We start from the raw sequence: 19,546 nt of genomic DNA, 5'->3' as shown, positions 1-19,546 counted from the left end.
GCTTTGTGATAAAAAACTACAAAAGTTCCTTTGGGCTGAAGCAACAAACACAACGGTATATGTTCAAAACAGGTTGCCTCATCAAGCTTTGGACAACAAGACTCCCGAGGAAGTATTCATACGTGTCAAGCCCAATATTGGTCATCCCTAAATTTTTAGTTTCCTTGTGTACTTCCATGTGCCGAAGGACAAAAGAAACAAGCTAGAAGCTACAAGAAGGAAAGGTACATTTGTTGGATATAGTGAAGATTCTAAAGCATTTAGAATATATATTTTTGGTCAAAGGAAGGTTGAAGTTAGCAGGGATGTAACATTCGATGAAGATGTTGCCCTTAGAAAAGCAAGGAATCTCCTTCCGCCTCCTCCTCCTGAAGACAAGAATGATGATATGGACACTCTAGAAGGTCCTCCTATACCTGAATTTGAGAAGGACATTGTTGATGATCCCATGGAGCCTATGGACCCCTTGGATCCTCCTCGAAGTGATCCACCTACTAGGAAAAGATCACTTTGGCTCAAAGACACTCTACGAGATGTCAAGAAACATGCTTTTGCTCGTGGAACTTTTAGGGAAAGAAAGAAGCCATGCAGGTACCAAGCATATGTTGTAGCCATGAGCAATATGATTCAAGCTGAGCCTAGTACCTTTGAAGAAGCTGTGAAGGAACAAGTCTGGAAGGATGTAATGGCCGAAGAATATGAGTCCATTATGAAGAATGATGTATGGGATATTGTGTCGGGACTAAAGGGAAAACCTGTGGTAACCTCCAAATGGCTGTACAAGATCAAGCATGGGGCTGATGGAAGCCCGCGGTTTGACTCAAAAAGAGGGAGAAGATTACGACGATATATTTGCTCCTGTGGCTTGATACACAACCATTCGTTCGATAGTAGCCCTTGCTGCAAGTCAGGGATGGACTCTCCACCAAATGGATGTAAACATCACCTTCTTACATGGTTTGCTACAAGAAGAAGTGTATGTTAAACAACCTCTAGGATTTGAAGTTCATGACAGAAAGACCCATGTATGTCGATTGGAGAAAGCTCTCTATGGATTGAAGCAAGCCCCCCCGTGCTTGGTATGCTCGTATCAATAGTTACTTGATAACGCTAGGATTCACAAGGAGCAATGCTGATCCAAACTTGTACTTCAAAATGGTCCAAGGTATGCCTCTCATTTTGGTATTATATGTTGGTGACCTATTCATGACAAGTGCAGACCCTCTCATTCTAGAATATAAGAAAAAGTTGGCTTCCGAATTCGAGATGAAAGATCTTGGTTTGATGCACTATTTGCTAGGATTATAAGTATGGCAAAAGCCAGGCGAGATTTTCCTTTCAAAAGGAAAATATGTTGTGAAACTACTAGAGAGGTTTGGCATGGTTGAGTATAAGTCCTTGCCTACACCTATGAAGATCAATTTCAAGAAGCTGTGTGGAGAAGCCGTTGGACTTGACCTAACAAACCCTTCTGAGTACAGACAATTGGTTGATGCTCTGATGTTTCTTGTGAATACTTGCCCTGACATATGCTTCGCAGTTAACACTTTGAGCCATTTTATGACCAAGCCTCACCATGTACATTGGGTCGCTGCCAAGCATGTTCTGAGATATCTACATGGGACTGTTAACCTTGGACTGAGATATTCCGTTGGAGATGTTAGACTACATGGATATACAAATGTAGATTGGGCTGGTAATGTTGTTGACAAGAAGAGTACTTCTGGATGTTGTTTTTCGTCTGGGATCTGCCATGATATCATGGATGAGTAGGAAGCATAAATCCGTAGCCCCCAGCACTATTGATGCCGAGTATATTGCAGCTAGCCTTGCGAGTTGTGAAGCAGTTTGGTTGAGAAAGCTCTTTGGAGAGCTATTTGAGCAGGTTTTGGACATGACAATCATTTATTGCGACAACAAAAGTGGGATTCGTTTGTCTGAGAATCCTGTGTTTCACAACAAGTCCAAGCATATCAAGATTAGATATCATTACATTTGTGACATGGTGTAGAGAGGAGTTGTGAGACTCCACCACATTTCGATAGATGAGCAGATAGTTGACATCCTCACCAAGCCTTTGCTGAAAGGGAAGTTCTTGGTCTTCAGAGAGCAGCTTGGATTGGTTGAGATGACCCTTTCGAATAAGGGTCTGGGCTGATCAAGAACACTGAGTAGTGCTCTTCCCCCTTGGTTGAGCTCCTAGGGTGTGGAATGGAGCTATAGGGCTCTTGGGGATGAGAGACCTCTGATCGATAGGATGTTGAGACTTGAGATCTCCCCTAGTCAGAGTATGCCCTAGTTAGTGTCCTACCCACTTTGTGGGATAACCTCTCCCATCTGGCCAATGGGTTGAGGGACTTGGGATAGAGTGTGATCCCTACCCCTTGCAATAGGTGGATCTCGCCCAAGTTGGTGGATGCATGTGTTCTACCATCTGACTCTTTAGGGTTAAGATGGATGATCAGGGACAATAGGGTAGAGTGTGATCCTCATGTTGATCTCACCTATTGTTAGGGACTTTGGGATAGAGTGTGATCCCTATGCTTGGGGTAGGTTGGTCTCGCCCATTGTCTTTGGATCCGAGTGGTAGCTATGGCTCCCCGATGATGACGATGATGATGATTACGGGTGGTAGCAAAATCTCCCCGATGATGATAGAGGCAGGGTGGTAGCTGGAGCTCCCCTGCAACATTTCTTCTTCTTTAGATTCGAGAATGTTTAGCATGAGATGAGCAGAGACAAGCAAAGATGGTACATGATGACAGGAGGATATGATGATCGATGGACAAATATTGATAGGTGGAATTCTCCCTAGTTGAGAGGGAGTGTTAAATTATGCAACTAGGGTTAATTCCACTTTGGACAACTCATTTGATGAAGATAATTGTTGCATTAAATTCCTCTCTTTGAGAGGACAAAAATCGACCTAAAGATCACCCATTTTGGACAAGCAGAAGTTGGAATTTTAATTTATTCTCACTCATGTAAAATTGTTAAGGTCAACCTCACATTTATGTAGGCTCATGATGCCCATTCAACTTGTCTTTTCACCCACATGGATTCATATAAATATATGAGATGTCAAACCTCATTAGGCATCTCATGCACTCAACACACATCTTCTCTCTGCTTCTTCTATTGGTTCGTACAACTCAGAAGTGGAAGACCTCTCTCTCTCATGCGAAGTACATATGACTGTCTCTGATTGGGACGAATTACATGGCTGACTGCAGCACGTTGACCAACATTGACTTGGGTTCAAATAACATGATATGGCTACGTTTTTGGGCGACTCCTTTCTGTTTTAGTAAGCCGCAGATATTGGTGTCAAAATCAAGGCAATCCAAGCTCCTTGACCGAAGCCCTAAATTGCAGAAGTTGACCACAGGCACCATCTCTATATTGACTAGGTTCGACTTTTCTAATTCAGACTATTTTGGGCTCATCTTGTTCAGTACTAAAGGCCGCATAAATCCCTCCTAAGACCGAGCTCCTTTGATGATTATTGGACTGCTGTAATATCTCTAGTTAGGGCATTCTTTGACAGTGGTTGACTGCTGTTGACTTGAGCAGACTACATGCAAAACAAATTTGACTACAGTTGACTCCATTGCTTGGCATTTTTACACTATTTGGATATTGAATTGAAATTGGATAATGTACTCTCTCTGCTGAATATTTGAAGACAATCTTATAAGAAGATTTGCAAGGGTTTTCCCCATAGTGGGTTTTGCCTTGGTCATTGGCCAAATTTGTGTCTTGTCTCTAGGTTGTCTTTCATTGTGCATTTGTCTAAGTGTTCTATCTACTATTGCTCTGCTGTCATTGGATAATTGAAGAAGTAAATTGTTAAATTGGATGCTATTGGATATTGCTGAAGTAGTAGTTGCAACATAGAACAAATTGATGAAAAATTAACAACTCCTTCAATCCCTACTCTACCAGCTCCCTCAAATGGAGAGAAAACTCCTTTTTATAGACGAAGCATCTTTTCTCTTACAATAAAATACATTGTCTTCCTACTAGCTCCATGACAAATCAAATAATTATAAGTTATTAGTGTAGATATGAAATAACGTCCAAGAATAACAACAAGAGAGTGGGTCACCTCTCAAAATTGTAGATGACCATGTCATATTCCTCATCAATTGATAAAAACCACCTCAATGATGCACCTTGCAATAGACCAAGTGATATATGCCATATTATCTCCACATGCAACCTCCAAGATGGAGCTCCAAGCTAATGCAATTAGCTACTTGTCCTCTACACAGGGAACATGCTCCTCAAGAAAACTCCTATATAATCATCTCATAATAAAATATTATCAGTGCCAAGTAAAAAGGATGAGGGTGCTCTGCAAGAGGTGAAATATTGCCAAATGTGGTGATATTTGACCATATAATGAAAAAGCATCAAGGAGAGGTGCACCCTAGAAAAATGTTTCTCAGGACACCTTAATGCATCAATCCATAAAATAATAATGCATGGAGTGCACCCTCCAGGGTGCATGCATGAAGAATATATTTAAAATAATCCATGACATAGGAGAGTGTACTCATGGTCCACCTACAAATTTCCTCCAAAGTGTGCCTTCCAAGATGCGTTAGTGAAAAGCAATAAAATATTCTCCTAGGAGAGTGCTCCAAAACTATCACCTCAAAATAGTAAGTGGTCCACAAGATGCATCAATACATGTGCAACCAATCCATGTGAAATCATGTGTGGCATGCTCCAATGAACTCCATGTGCCAAAGAGATGGAGTGCTCCACAAGAAAGGCTTGGTCAAACCTTCAACAACTTTCTTAGAATAGAAAGATTCTTGATGGGCTCTTTCTCCAATGTGCAACCACCACAAGAAATAAATAAATGAGCTCCATGATCATTACAACTCCTCAAAAACTGCGCAAAGGAGTCAACAACAATAAAGTATTGAATGCTCAACCAACTCCATATGAGTGTGCCCAATTTCTCACATATGTGAACAAGGAGAGGGTGCTTCAACAAGGTTGACCAAGTATCAAATATGACTGCTAGGGAAAGGGCATACTCACAAATTTCCATGTCCACCATGTCATAAATCTTTGTATAGCAAACAAATTCCAAGACCAACGGGATGGTCCCTCCATTGAAGAAAATAATGATAAAATGATGTGATTTTCCTCAACACGTGTGCCAATGAAAGAGTGCATTCGATCAAAGTGTTGTACCATGCAAAAATAAAGTTCTTCTTCTAGGCAAACCCCCCACCATGTTACGAACATAACAACAAATTACAAGTTCTACCTAGTCTTGAACCTAGGGTGCACCACCAACAAGTGATTATTACATCAATTACATCATTATTTCTTAGAAAAGGGAAGATTACCATGAAATCATGCAATACCCCCCCTTCTAACTCAAACTTAGGAAATCATAAATCGACAAGGGTATTAACATTATCAAATGCACCTCCCCTCAAGGTGATGTCTAATATTGCAATATTTTTTCACCTAGAAATATCCCACCTAGGGAACATGTATGAAAACGCCACATTCACACCATATGAGAAAGAGATATATGAAAGTGCAAATTACATAAGACTTCTAGTATATGCCCACCACACACTCAGTGAAGGGGGATCGTGTAGAATATCCCCTCGTAGTGACATCAATAACACAACGTCACTATCATACATAGTCATTAGGATTCTTCATGAAGAATATGATGCAACTACCTCACATCGTCAACATCTAACTCCTTCGGGTGTCTAGGACCATGATACATGAATAGGGTGTATCACACTCCATTTGAACAAGTATACTAAGACAACACCATGATAAGGTGGCATAATCATTAAACTATACCAATGGTGTAATGATTAATCCATCATTCAAAGGCATGCAAATCTGAGAGAAGCACCAAACATAATCCATCAAGAATGATCACCCACCAAAGTGAAGTGAGTCATCTCCATCCCCAAACACCAACTTAGCCAAAAAATAGCATCTGGACACAGAGAGTGTGTAACCCCAATCTATCTAAAAGCTCCAAGGTACCGGAAACAAACTCCATCAATCTGATTGAAAATCATAATGTGAAACCTCATACAATCTGATTGAAAATCATAATGTGAAACCTCATACAGTATTGAGGTGTAACACTGCCTGCCCCCTATCCCTTTATACAGGGGGCATCTACTGCTATACCGAGACCTCACTCTGAAGTCCTCTGCCTGAACCTATATGATGTTTTGCAATCATTAGTGCAATTGACCATTTTATTTGAGATTTTTTTAAAACTATTTTGCAAATAAAAGGGTGATTAAGAAGAAATTATTGTGATGGACAGTGACTATTTTTGTTGTTATATACCAAATTTAAGATTCGGTGGTCAGACAAAGTTTGCTTGATCTTAACATGATTGCAGACATTCCATACTTCAAGGAAGTGATCGTTATGGCTTCAACCTGCGATCTCTGTGGTTATCGCAACTCTGAGGCAAGTAATTTATCACTCAAGGGATAAAACGTACTTGTTTTTACTGAATTGTTCCTTTGGGCTTTGAGTATAAATGAATTGGATTGCAGTTTCCACGTGACGACAGTCTTTGGATAGTAAGATTGTGTTCCAAAGTTATCTCTTTATTCTCCTAACATTCCTACTTTTTAACAGCTTAAGCCAGGTGGTAGTATTCCTGAGAAGGGAAAGAGGATAACTGCCCGAATTCTGAGCAAAAGTGACCTTAGTCGGGATGTCATAAAGGTTTCGAGATTCATCCTTCCTCTAATTTCTAGTTTTTGTGGCAACTGTTGCAAATTCTTAAATTAGCTTTGAATTTGTATCATCAAGGGCATTTATGAAGCCTTGGAGTTTTAGTGAGCTCTTTTTGTTCTGCATTTTCTGATATCAGTTCTTTACATCCACTTCACCATTATTTTCCATCCACATTGTGACATTGAAATTTATCATTGATGAAAAAGAGCTCACCTTTTGTTGCTAGTGTCGTTTAGTTATGCTATGGTTCTATCTATTTAGATCTCTTCTTCTAGGCCTTTTCAGAGAGGGATAAATCTGATTATATTGTACATGAAGAAATTCAGTAGTCTCACTTCTTTATTTCCTCATTCTGGCTTACCTGAATTCTGTAGTGAGCTTATTTGTCTTCTATATGCCTATTTTCCTATGGCAGTCAGACACTGCAAGTGTTATTGTACCAGAGTTGGATTTGGAGCTTGCACCTGGCACTCTTGGTGGTCTTGTTACAACAGTTGAGGGGCTGATGGTTGCAGTTAGTGAAAGTATGAAGTTGTCAACCCTTCACTTTGGCTTATCTATCATTTTGAGCATTTTCATTGGTTGCAATTTAATTTTCAGAAAATCAGTATGCAAATTGTATTTGTCTGGAAAGCGGAAGCATAGCTATTTGTAATCATCTTTTTGTTGAAGTTAGAAAAACATCTAAATATAAATTATTTATTTCTTGAATGCAGAAACATTTCCCCCCAAACCGTGATCAAACGAGTTTGAAGAGTTCCTTTTTAACTTGAAAGTTGGAATAAAAATGATTTTCAGTAGTGAAGATCATTATTTTAAAATTAATTGCCTTGAACTGCTAAAAGAATCCCAACCTGTGTGAAAAAATATCATGTATTGCATCTTTTTTTTTTAAGGACAACTTAGCGGGACCCCCCTTCTTTGCTGAAATATCAATATGCTTGTTTGAAATAATGATAAAGACTATGCTTATCATGTTCTTGTTTTAGGATTCAGTTTTCTCAGTTGGTCACTTCGTTTTGGTGTTTGTTAAACATGGAGAGTGCACATGGTAGGCTGTTTCAACTTTTCAGAAGCATGTTCAGTGGAGGCATATAGACGTTTTTGGGTGTGCAATGAATAGGTGATACTTTGACATGGGTATCCCATAGCATATACGAATTAGGATAGGTTTGAATGTGTCCTTTGTGGAAGCTAAGTCCATGATAGAAACATTTATTGGGGTGATGGCAAGAGCTATATGGTTGAAAGGCACAAGGGTGCACAACTGCTACTGACAGGTTGTCAGAAGTTCATGTTTAAGAATGGTCTTTGCATCCTTTGTGAAAGAACAACTGAGGGAGTGTTGAAAAGAGTAATAGTATCGGTTTTCATAATTTCCATTTGGCTCATGACATGATGTAATTATTATATACTTGTCAAAAGAAAGAAAAAGAAAAATTATTGTAAAAGAAAAAGAAATATTTTATTAAAGCACCCATTGTGTGCTCCTAGGGTTTTGTCTTGAGTCAAGGATATTATCATGATGCAAAAGACCCTATTGGGAACTTGTATCAAAAAAGAAAATATTATTTTGTAGTTTAGAATGGTCTTAAAAGACCCCAAGACCAAGTCGGCCAGCCTTGGTGAAGTTGGCCTAGAAAGGTCTAATCTAGCCCCAACAAAGACTATATAAAGGAAGGACTTCGACCACTTGGACACACACTTGACACATAATCTCTTGTTTAGAACTGCAGTTAGAAAGAAGTGCGAAGGGTTTTGGAAGACAAGGATAGAAGGTTAGCGAAGGAAGGAAGATCATTTAAAGGTCTAAACTCTGAAATTCTTCTTCATCTGTGAATACCCTAAGGCTGATAGGGTTACCTCAAGATCCGAAAGTTGTAGGAAGGATTGCAGAAGATCGAACTTCTTATTGTTGAAGATCTTGTCACATTGAAGAAAAAGACTTGGTGGCTGGTTTGGTCTTGGTGAGTCTTGGGTCTTGGAAGTCTTCTTTGAAAATGATTCTATAAGAAGAAAATTCTCTGGGTTTTCCCCTTTGAGGGGTTTTTCCCTAGCTTGGAGCCTATCTCTAGTGTTCCCTTGTTGTGTTTGTGATCTTCATTGTTTGGCATTTGTCTTGATGATAAAGATATAATAATTGCAAAGAAAAATTAATAAGGAACATCACAAGAAAGTGTAAAGAAAAAGAAATCAAATTAAATAAAACTTTAACTATGTTGCCATAAGGATTTCTCAACATGGTATCAGAGCATGGGTCAGTGGTATAGGGCAGCTAGAAGATCACGATTGAGTGGAAGAAAGGAGTCTTCAAGAGGGACTGTTTAGGCTGAACTACATAAGAAGGGAATTCGAGCTAGAAAAGAGAAGATTTCTAGGCTTATATATCTGTCGTTAGGGCTACACACCTCGGCTAGAGGAATGAAGGATTTAAAGGATCCAAAAAGCATCTTTTGAAGAGTCCGAAAGGCTAGACAATACGCCTGGAAAAGGCCGAGTGTCTAGTGAAGAGATCAAAATCTTGTGCATTAAAAAATTAAGGTTTGAATTTTGTTCTCAACAATCCAAATTCATGAAGTTCTTTGCAATGTTATTGAAGTAACCGAATTAGATTTTTGAGATGTCCCTTAAGGGCTAGAGGTAGTCCTTGTAGCAATCGAAGAGTTTATTTGCAAAGGGAACCATATAAAGGCATTCTCAAGCTCATTTGGAAGGACTGATCAGAATCTACAGTTACCGAAAAAGGCCCAGATCATCATCAGAAAATTCTGAGTATCTTATAAGCCACTACCAAAGCTTGTAGCAGCCTCTTTCTCCCATGAGTTGTGACATTCTGAAACAAGAGATCTGTACACACACACACACACACACACACACACACACACACACACACACATATCACTTGGGGAAGGCCGATTTGGTGTTGGAGGACTTTTAGACTATCTTGACACAAACATAATTTTTCCTTTTATGATACAAATGCCCAAGAAGGGTCATCGACATATAATAAGGACCCTTTTGACTCAAGTAAACCCTAGGTGCATGAAGAACATGCTTCAATAATATGTTTTTTTCTTCTTTTTCATTTTAACAATAAATATATACAAATAAAATAACAATTATGAAGACCGAGCATAGTTACATTTCTCAATAAGCAAAAAGAATACTATCTTATATCGATCCTCTCCACTACCTCTCCTCCAGACCCTTTGGGGAATTGGCTAATTGATAGTGGTGCCTCAAGGCACTTCACCGGGTACAAGGAAGCTCTCTCTAATGTGATAGAGAAGGAGACAAACTTGGATATTATTCTTGGAGACGATGCCACCTATCCCATGAAGGGAGTAGGGAATGTTACCCTTCAATTGAATCAAGGTAATAAGATTCATTTACAAGAAGTTATATATGTACCTGATCTCAAGAAGAACCTGGTGTCCAGTTCGGAAATGGAAGACAAAGGATACAAGGTGGCATTCTTCAGGAGTCTTGAACATACATGACAGTGTTTGCAGCTTCGGCCCATAGAAACTTCGGAAGCCCTTGATCATGAAGCATGGCACGAACAACTTCCACAATAGTACAATTCTTCCTTTTGGCCACACCATTCTGCGCGGGAGTGTATGGTGTTGTGGTCTCCCTCTTAATGCCAGCTTCTTTGCAATAGTCATGGAATTCATTGGATTCATACTCGGTCCCATTATCAGTCCTCAATATCTTGATTCTCTTCTCGGATTGATTTTCGATCATGGCTTTGAAGTGATGGAACCAGGTGAACACTTCATCCTTCTTTTTCAAGAAGTAGATCCAAGTCTTGCGAGAATAGTCATCTGTAAAGGTGAGATAATATAAGTATCCTCCCAAAGAGTTTACGGGCATCATACCAGATATGTTGGAGTGGATCAACTGCAATATATCGGTGGTCTTGCTATTACTTGAGGGGAATGGTCCCCTTGTAAGTTTTCCTTTGGCACATCCCGGACATACACCTTCATGCTCTACTTTGAACTCGGGCATACCTGTCACCATTTGTCTCACATCGAGTAGAGCCTTATAATGCAGACAGTTAAACCTCCGGTGCCATAGTTCAGAATGTAGAGATGTGTCGCAAGACATGGCTCCCAATGGACTACCTCCAACTTGATACAAAGTGTCAACCTGAAACCCAAGAGTAAAGGCATCTTTAAAATTTCTTTTCCAAACACGTACCTTTCCATCGATGAATGCCACCTTGTATCCTTTGTCTTCCATTGCCGAAATGGACACTAGGTTTTTCTTGAGATCAGGTACATATAGAACTTCTTGTAAGTGAATCGTATTACCTTGATTCAATTGAAGGGTAACATTCCCTACTCCCTTCATGGGATAGGTGGCATCGTCTCCAAGAATAATCTCCAAGTATGTCTCCTTCTCTATCAGATTAGAGAGAACTTCCTTGTACCCGGTGAAGTGCCTTGAGGCACCACTATCAATTAGCCAATTCCCCAAAGAGTCTGGAGGAGAGTAGTGGAGTGGGCTGATATAAGATAGTATTCCTTTTGGTTATTGTTAACAACATTTGATTCTTCATACCTAGAGTTCCTAGCTTTCTTGGAGGGTTGACCATTTCCATGATGTGCCACATTCCTTTTTCCTTTGCCATTGAAACTTCCATTCCTTTGATTGTTGTTGAAGTTGCCCCTGGAGTGATTGTGATCATCATCATGTGATGTGTCCCTTCTATTTGGACACTCCCTTGCATAGTGACCAAACTTATTGCAAACAAAGCACCTTCCCTTCCTTCCACCCTTAGATCCGGGCTTTCCATTGAAATGACCTTTAGACCCTGCATTATTTCTCCTTTTGGCATGAGCGGAGAAAGCAATGGGGTTGCCTCTATTAGAAGGCATTTCTTGCTCCACCATTCTTGTCTCTTCTTGAATGCATCTCGACATCAATTTTTCAAATCCCGGAATTCAATCTTTATTGAGAATAATGGTTCTAAATATATACCACTCGGGTGGGAGTCCTCCAAGGGTAGTGATAGTAAGTTCCCTGTCAGGAATGACCTCTCCAATCGATAGAAGATCATTCTTGATCTCAGTGATCCTTAAGAAGTAGGATTGAATATCCTCGTCCTTGCCCTTCTTAATATCCTTCAATTTATTTTTGAGAAATAAAATTTGATTTGCATCACTAACCTTGAACATGCTGACCAACCTGTCGTAGATTTCCTTGGAGGTGTTTAGATCAGAGATGTAGGCCACCAGACGCTTGTCAATGGAATCTCTGATAATCTTCTTCGCTTTGACTTCAACCTTGTTGTACTTGTTCTTTGTAGCAACCGGTGCATTTGAAGGAGGCTCAAGGATTTCATAGTCCAACACTTCTTGTTCTTCCAATGTTAGATCAAGAGACATCTTCCATCCATGATAGTTAGACTTTTCACGGAGCTTGTCTTCAGCCGGGAAGTGGGATGAGGAACCCATTGAGCCTTTGTCCTTGTCCACTTGTCTTCGATGATTTCTCTTTCACTCTTGCTTGGGCTTTTTCTTCACCTTAGCTCTGATACCATGTTAATTTTTGGTATGTTCTATGCTTAAGAGCAATTTACTTCAATTTCTTAATTAGCTCAATATCAATATCCAGTTTAGCAATCACATTAGCATGATAGTAAAATGCAGACAGAACATAAACATAAACAGCAAAAGACAAGCCAAGATAAGAGGACACAAGATGTGGCACCAGCGAGGGACAAACCCCAATGTTGGGAAACCATTGATCAATTCTTCTTATATTCTTCAATAGTTCAGCAGAGAGAGAGTACAAATTTACAAATCTGATAATTTATGACAACAGCAGTAAAGCCCTAACCAGAAAGTCAACGCTAGTCAAACAAGGCAGAATTCTTCCTTCAAGCAGCTTGGTCAAACCAAGTCAGCTTCAGCCTCCAACAACAAACCCAAACAGTGCAAAACAACCCCGAAAAGTCCAGTCAAATGCTGGTCAACGAAATTCAAACTGCAACCAACAACTAGGGCAGTCAATGCTGGTCAAACCAGAGGTTAGATCACCTCGGTTTCCGTGCCAAAATCTGCGACCTGCCAAGGAGAAGCAACCACACCCAAAGCACAGTCAAAGGGAGGTCAACGCTGGTCAATGTAGCCCAAAACAGTCTCCCTGCAACTTGGTCAAACTTGGTCAACGTAGTCAAACAGAAAAGTCCTCCTTCCTTCGCATGTGTGAGAGAAAGCTGCCAGATTTGCGTACCCAATCAAGTGAAGAGAGAGAGATGGGTGAAGATGAGATGATGGAATAATGACTTGAGGTCTCCTTTTATATGCAACATTGAGGATGAACTGGGGGAAAAATACCTCTTTTGATTGCTGGCCGACCTTGATAGTTTGTCAATAATACAAATAAATTCATACCTTCATTTTTACCTGTTGAATCAGATGATCTTTAGATCAATTCTACACCTCTCGGAGAGAGGAATCCAAGAAAAATACCAGCGGTCATAAATAAGGTGATCCATATGGAGTCTGGCCCTAGTTGCCAATTTTAACACATCTTCACACTAATATTCCTTCATGCATCAATGTGCCCAAGGATCGAGCTTGATTACCAAGCTGTAATATCATCCATGGAGTAGTCATTGTTAACTCCCTTCTTTTCTTTTGGAGACTATACTTGATGTTGATCAATTTTGTTATATTCATGCAATCTTTGCTTTCATGTAATGGATTTCTTCTTATACTTGTCAAAGATAAGTTTCCTTTTCCAAGAAAAGCAAGATCCTTTGTTAGTATTAATTTCTTCAGGGTCCTTATAGTTCCCTCCTTCCATCATCATTTTCAAGCTATCAACAAGCGTGAGTGTGCTTTGATTTGATCTTCATCTTTCTCATCTAGCTTCCTTTATTATGTACCTGCAACATTCACCGACAAGTACAACCAAGCAAAATATTCAAGACAAAGGCATGATGTTAATTTTGTTAATCTAGGGTTTCCATGATTTTTCAAAAGCGTGCCTCTAGGGTTTTGGTTAGAAACCCTATATATCCATGACCCAACCCTTATTAGGGTTATTAGCGGAAACATCTATTCCTAGAGTTTTCAAATTCAAGTCCCATCTAGGGATTACGAACCCGAGATACCAAACATTTGTAAAATCTACAAACCCTAGATCTCATATCTCTAAAGGGTATGGTTTCTTTAGAGGGAACAACTTATTTAGGGTAAAGGTATTCTAGCTTAATCCTAAACTTCTATGGTTAATTCAATCTAGGGTATAGAAACCCTAGAAGACTACAAACCTTAGAAGTCATATAGTCATTAAGACTTATCACAAATGAAAAAGTCAAGAATCTTATAAAGACCCTAATGATATTAAAGACCCTTTACAAACAATAAATGCATTTAGTAGTTATGCGTACCTTCACAAATTTTGCCTGTACTCGATTATTGTTTTCGAGTATCGTACTATATTGTAACTTCTAGAGGCTGCTTACAAAAGTCCGACTTCTCATTCAATTCACTTTTCCAACCAGGTCTTCATTCATTCATCTCAGTCCTTCATTTTCCAAGATAGTTCGGCTTCAAGGTGTCATTCATTATGTATAGGAGTATTAGTAGTGAGTCTGCTTTATGTATTTATGCTTCATAAGGCTTTAGATATCTTGATATGGTCCTTGCTGCTACATGTACTAGAGACTAGCTTCATAAATTTATCATATCATTGTGCTTCCATAGAGCTTTCGGTTTTAAATTAAGATACGAGCCATAAAGATGAATTCTGGAAAGATTTGTCTTCAAGAGAGATGTCTTGGCAATGTTTTCATTTATTAGATGAACCACATAATTTTGATTTCTTTTGCTTCAGACCACAATGCACATTATTGTCTTGCATCTCTCAGGTAGATAACCTTGCTGTTATAGATATGTCTTGATTTATGTTGCAGATGAATAATAGAGAGACTGTCATGAGTCCGCATCACATAGATAGTGTCACAAGTCTGTAGCTCATATTAGGAGAGAGATGTCTTAGGAACAGAAATGCACTTTCAGATCTCATGCCACAAACTTTGACCTTCTTTATGCTTGATCTTAGTTTCTCAAGTGTTAGGAATGTTTATATATATATACATGTACATAGAAGTTGTATAGTTGATTCAAACTATGATCAAGTCATTAGAGAACTTGAAATGATGCTACAAAATTTTGTATAGTACTTTGTTCCAAGTGCCATAGAAATGTTGCCATTATGTGTTCGGATATTGGACATTTGTTTTGTTGCTTGGTGTCATAAATATACCTTCCAATATTTGTCATGCTGTTTTGTGCTTCTGTTGCATGTCATAGAAACTTTATATATATATTGCCATAGTGATTTGCATCACATGCTCACAGGAGCTTGTGTTAGAACTTGTATTTGCATGAATTCGTATCACTTGGCCTTGAGCCTTTAGACATGACAGATGATATACACTTTTGGATGTCATAGAGCCGCTATCTTTCTGTAGCTTGCGTTATATGGTTCACATTTTCTTGTAGCTATCTTCAAGTCTTTTTGCTCACAAAAATCCCACTGAGATATAAAACTTGGACGAGGAGTATATATCACAGAGATAGACCACATGATACAAATGCTAACACAGATTTGTATATTCAACTCTGATTTATGGTTATCACAGAGATTTTGCATATGATGATATGACCTTTCACAAAAAGAGTATGTTACAGATCTTCGTATTCCCTTTCTTGAGCTTGGATAGGTGCTTCACACTTGTGATGATAATATCGGCGAGATATCGCTGATAATCGAAAATATCGTGATATTTTGGCTGCTGAAAATATTGCGATATTTCTGAGATATCGCCGATATCTCGGCAAAATATCGCGAGACGATAGAAAATATCGCCAGGCAGGCTATGCCGCGGCTAGAAAAAGGGAAATTCGTCTTTTTTTTCTTCATTTTTGTTTCTGAGTGTTGGAGAAGGAAGGGGAAGAGTTTTGTGGTGGTTGTCAAGGAGGGATTGAGGATCAAACAACGATTATCACCACCAACTAAGATTTTTTTGTGGATCAAAGATTGAAGAACAGTGAGACAAACTTCATTTCTTCCATTAACAGGTATGTTTTTAAAAACCCCTATGTTAATGATTTTTTCATAAATTTAGGGTTATGCTTGCTTGCCTCTTTGCCTACCAACATTTTGTTTCTTTGTTTTTTTTTTTTGTTTTTCCATTTGCTATGATTTTCATGCCCATGAGCCAATGCAAGGGTTTTCTCCATATTTCGACAGCAAGCTTCATTTTTTTTTTTCAACTTTCTTATCCACCCTCTTATTGCCATTTTTCATTCACATTGCAAAATGCAAATAATGTAGTATTTTTTTTTTAAATGAGGTGGTTATTACTTATTATTTTTGTGTTGGGGGGTTTAATGCCAATTTTTTGTTTTTTTTTTTGTGCCCTAGGTTTGAATTAGTTCACTACAAATGTCAAATAGGCCAAAAGCCTTGGACCCATTATGGGAGTATGGGGACCCTGTTGGTGGGGAAAATCGGGCATATATATCATGCAAATTGTGTGGGACCAAGATGTCAGGAGGGGTTATGCGATTGAAATACCATCTAGCTAAAACTCCCTGCACATGATGCAGATGTAATGCCTTGTATGGTTTCTAGTGCGGAGGTTATACAAAAAGATCTTGAAGCAATTGCTGAACAAGACAAAAAGATAGCTGCTAGGGAGAGGCCACTGGTCTCGGATAGATAGATGCTAGTTTTATTTGTTTTGCTACATATAAGTTTATAATTCATGATGATGAAATACTTATATATATGTGATGTTATTTTGTTTGAGTCCTTGATTGGACAATTATCAGGGATCGGTAGGGTATGTGATGTTATTTTGTTTGAGTCCTTGATTGGACAGTTATCTAGGGATCAACAGAGTTTGGTATTGCCATTGAAGTTTGATGTATCATTTCTATTTGACATTATATATATCAGTGCTTTCTTCATATTTATGTGCCAATGTGTTTAGTCCATGTTGTTATTGCTTTATATGTTTAAAAATCTGAAAAAAATGAATATATTATGCATTTTTTATGCTTGCTGATATTTGCCGATATTTTGTTGATATTTTGTTGATATTTTTGCCGATATTGTCGATAAGATGTTTTCTGGACCCTCGCCGATATTTTGCCGATACTGATATTATCAACACTGCTTCACGCAGAATTAGTGAATTCAGATGTCTTAGTCCTTGACTTCTGTCTCTTGATGCCTCTGCTCTTTTTTTCGACTTCTTTAGGGCTTCACCAATGGTGCTTTTGTCTTTAAGTCTTCTTCTCTAGAGAGATGTATATCTTCAGTGAAGTCAACAAGATGTGATCTTCAATCATCCTTCCCTCCACCTTAGCAAACCATGTCAAGAAATTAATGTATATAGAAATTAGGGTATTAATTCCTCTTTTCTTGATAATTACTTGTGATATGTGTTGGCCTTTAATATTTTATTATTTCTTCTTTCATCAAGCAATTATCAATTCATAAATGTATGAAGATCACAAGAACGAAAGATGCAAGACGTAGGCTCTCAGCTAGGGAAAATCCCTTCTCCTAGGGGAAAACCCAATCAAACTCTTCTTATTATCAAGCAATTATCAATTCATAAATGTATGAAGATCACAAGAACGAAAGATGCAAGATGTAGGCTCTCAGCCAGGGAAAAAGCCCTCTCCTAGGGGAAAACCCAGTCAAACTCTTCTTATTATAGAACCAAATCAAAATGAGACATCCAAGACCTCTAGACCCAAACCAAGACTTTCTCTAGTCACCAAGTCAACCCTTCAACAATTCCTCCTTCAAGTCAACAAAAGTCAATGAAAGTCAAGTTTTTGCAATTTGGTCAAATTAGAATTTTGGCTCCCTGTAATTTTTATTCCTGCAATTTTCAACCTCTAGCAGAATTTCAGAAACCCTAGCTTCACACGTGTGAGAGATTCCAAGCATAAAAATGATATTTTCATCCTTTTTACTTTTCTTCTTCTTTCTGACTTTCACACTTCTTTCTTCTTCTTATTGCAGATCGAAGTAAGTGAATGACAAGGAGGTCAAATTCATCATCTATATATAACCTTCTTCAATGGTCGAATAAGCCTCTTCTAGGTCGACTTCTCTTGGGCAAGGCCGACTTGGTGATGGAGGTCTTTTAGACTATCTTGACACAAAAATAAAATTTTATTTTATGATACAAATGCCCAAGAAGGGTCTTATACATATAATAAGGACTCTTTTGACTCAAGTAAACCCTAGATGCATGAAGAACATGCTTGACCTAGTTGACAAATTAAAAGGAGCATGAAACCCATGCTTCAAAAATAATTTTCTTTTACTTTTTCATTTTTACAACAAACATATAAAAATACAATAACAAGTATGAAGACTGAGCATAGTTATATTTCTCAACAAAGTTAGGGATTCATATCTGTCCTTCAACAGAAATATCTTCTTAGATAAGATTCTTATCCTTCTTACTCTATCTTAAGGCTGCTAGTTATCATATGAGTGAAACCTTATTCTACCTTACTTCCCTTCCTTCTTGCATAGGGTAGCTTACTTTCCCTCTCTCTTAAGACAGTGAAAAAAGAGCAGATTTATGAGCAACGATACCTTCTTGGGAAGAAAGGGATGTTCGAGCACTTGGAACATGCCTGTAGAATTCATTTATGAGACACTATGATATGGTGGGCTTTCTTACTTGCTAGATTATCTCTTGCTAGCTAGCTAGGGCAGAGGTCATCACTGGCTGGCTATTTTTGCTGGCTGGTGGGCAAAGGATAGCTTGAGTAGGTATTCATATATGTCTTTTGTTGATGTTGACACCTAATCTTCATGATTGGGTGAATTTTATGTAAATAATTAAATTAGGAATGTGAACAGTCATCGGGAGATGAACTGAACAGTCACTCCCTATTGTATATAACAATGACCTACCTATGGAATAATACACGAATCAGTTTTTGTTTTGTGGAGTTACTGCCTGGCCTGACATGGTATCAGAGCCAGCTCCTTTTTTTAGCCTTTATGTCCTTGTAACTCCTGGTCTGCTCCACTGCTCCCCATATAATTCAGTAACTGATTACCTGCTTCTGTCTGCCATCCCTACGCTCTCTGTACCTGCGCTCTCTGTCTGACATTCATCTGACATGGGAACGTTTGCGCTGTCCTTGTACCTGCGCTCTCTGCCTGACATGGTATCTCTGCCTGGACATGGTATTAAGGCGATGCGCATGGTAATAATTGAACGTTGTTTGAACGCTGGTCATTGGATGCTGTTGTAATAATTGAACGCTAGTCATGGTAGTAATTGAACGCTATTTGAACGCTAGACATGGTATCTGACCTGGTATCAGTTTCATATGTTTGAACGATGGAAGTTTCATATATTTGAACGCTGTTATACGCATATAGTTTCTTTTTCAATGAAAACACTGTTGTTGTTAATACGCCTGAGAGATATTAACACTGCGCGTGAGAGATATTAACACTGCGTGTGAATATTTGAGACAACATGATATGCCTGCTCATGTTTTGTTAATGAATCTGATATGCGTGGCTATTGTGGTGATAATACCTGAGATGCGTGGAGATGTGCTGACCTTTTCATGCGTGGAGATGACAAGGTATGCTGCTGATGCGTGGAGAATCCAGAGACCGATGAAAGTGTAATTTTACTGATTTCATGTCCTCGTGATGTACAGAAAAGAGAAGACATTGGGGATTTTGGTGTTTTGAAGAATGCAAT

At 38.7% G+C, this 19,546-nt stretch overlaps 1 protein-coding gene across 1 annotated transcript in view; it reads left to right on the top strand.

Moving 5' to 3' along the window:
- LOC149261058 (zinc finger chaperone zpr1-like) overlaps nucleotides 1-19,546 on the top strand; it is a 335,727-nt gene that overhangs the window by 232,600 nt on the left and 83,581 nt on the right. The window contains exons 12-14 of the mRNA XM_089421608.1: nucleotides 6,410-6,480; nucleotides 6,655-6,744; nucleotides 7,172-7,280. Of these exons, the coding sequence (XP_089277734.1) occupies nucleotides 6,410-6,480; nucleotides 6,655-6,744; nucleotides 7,172-7,280 (270 nt within the window). The remainder of the gene's footprint in view (nucleotides 1-6,409; nucleotides 6,481-6,654; nucleotides 6,745-7,171; nucleotides 7,281-19,546) is intronic.

Source organism: Pinus tabuliformis, chromosome 6, assembly GCF_031772625.1.
Source record: "Pinus tabuliformis cultivar Carrire ecotype Pingquan chromosome 6, CPIR1, whole genome shotgun sequence".
Taxonomy (NCBI): domain Eukaryota; kingdom Viridiplantae; phylum Streptophyta; class Pinopsida; order Pinales; family Pinaceae; genus Pinus; species Pinus tabuliformis.
This window is presented reverse-complemented; position numbering and strand designations above follow the sequence as displayed.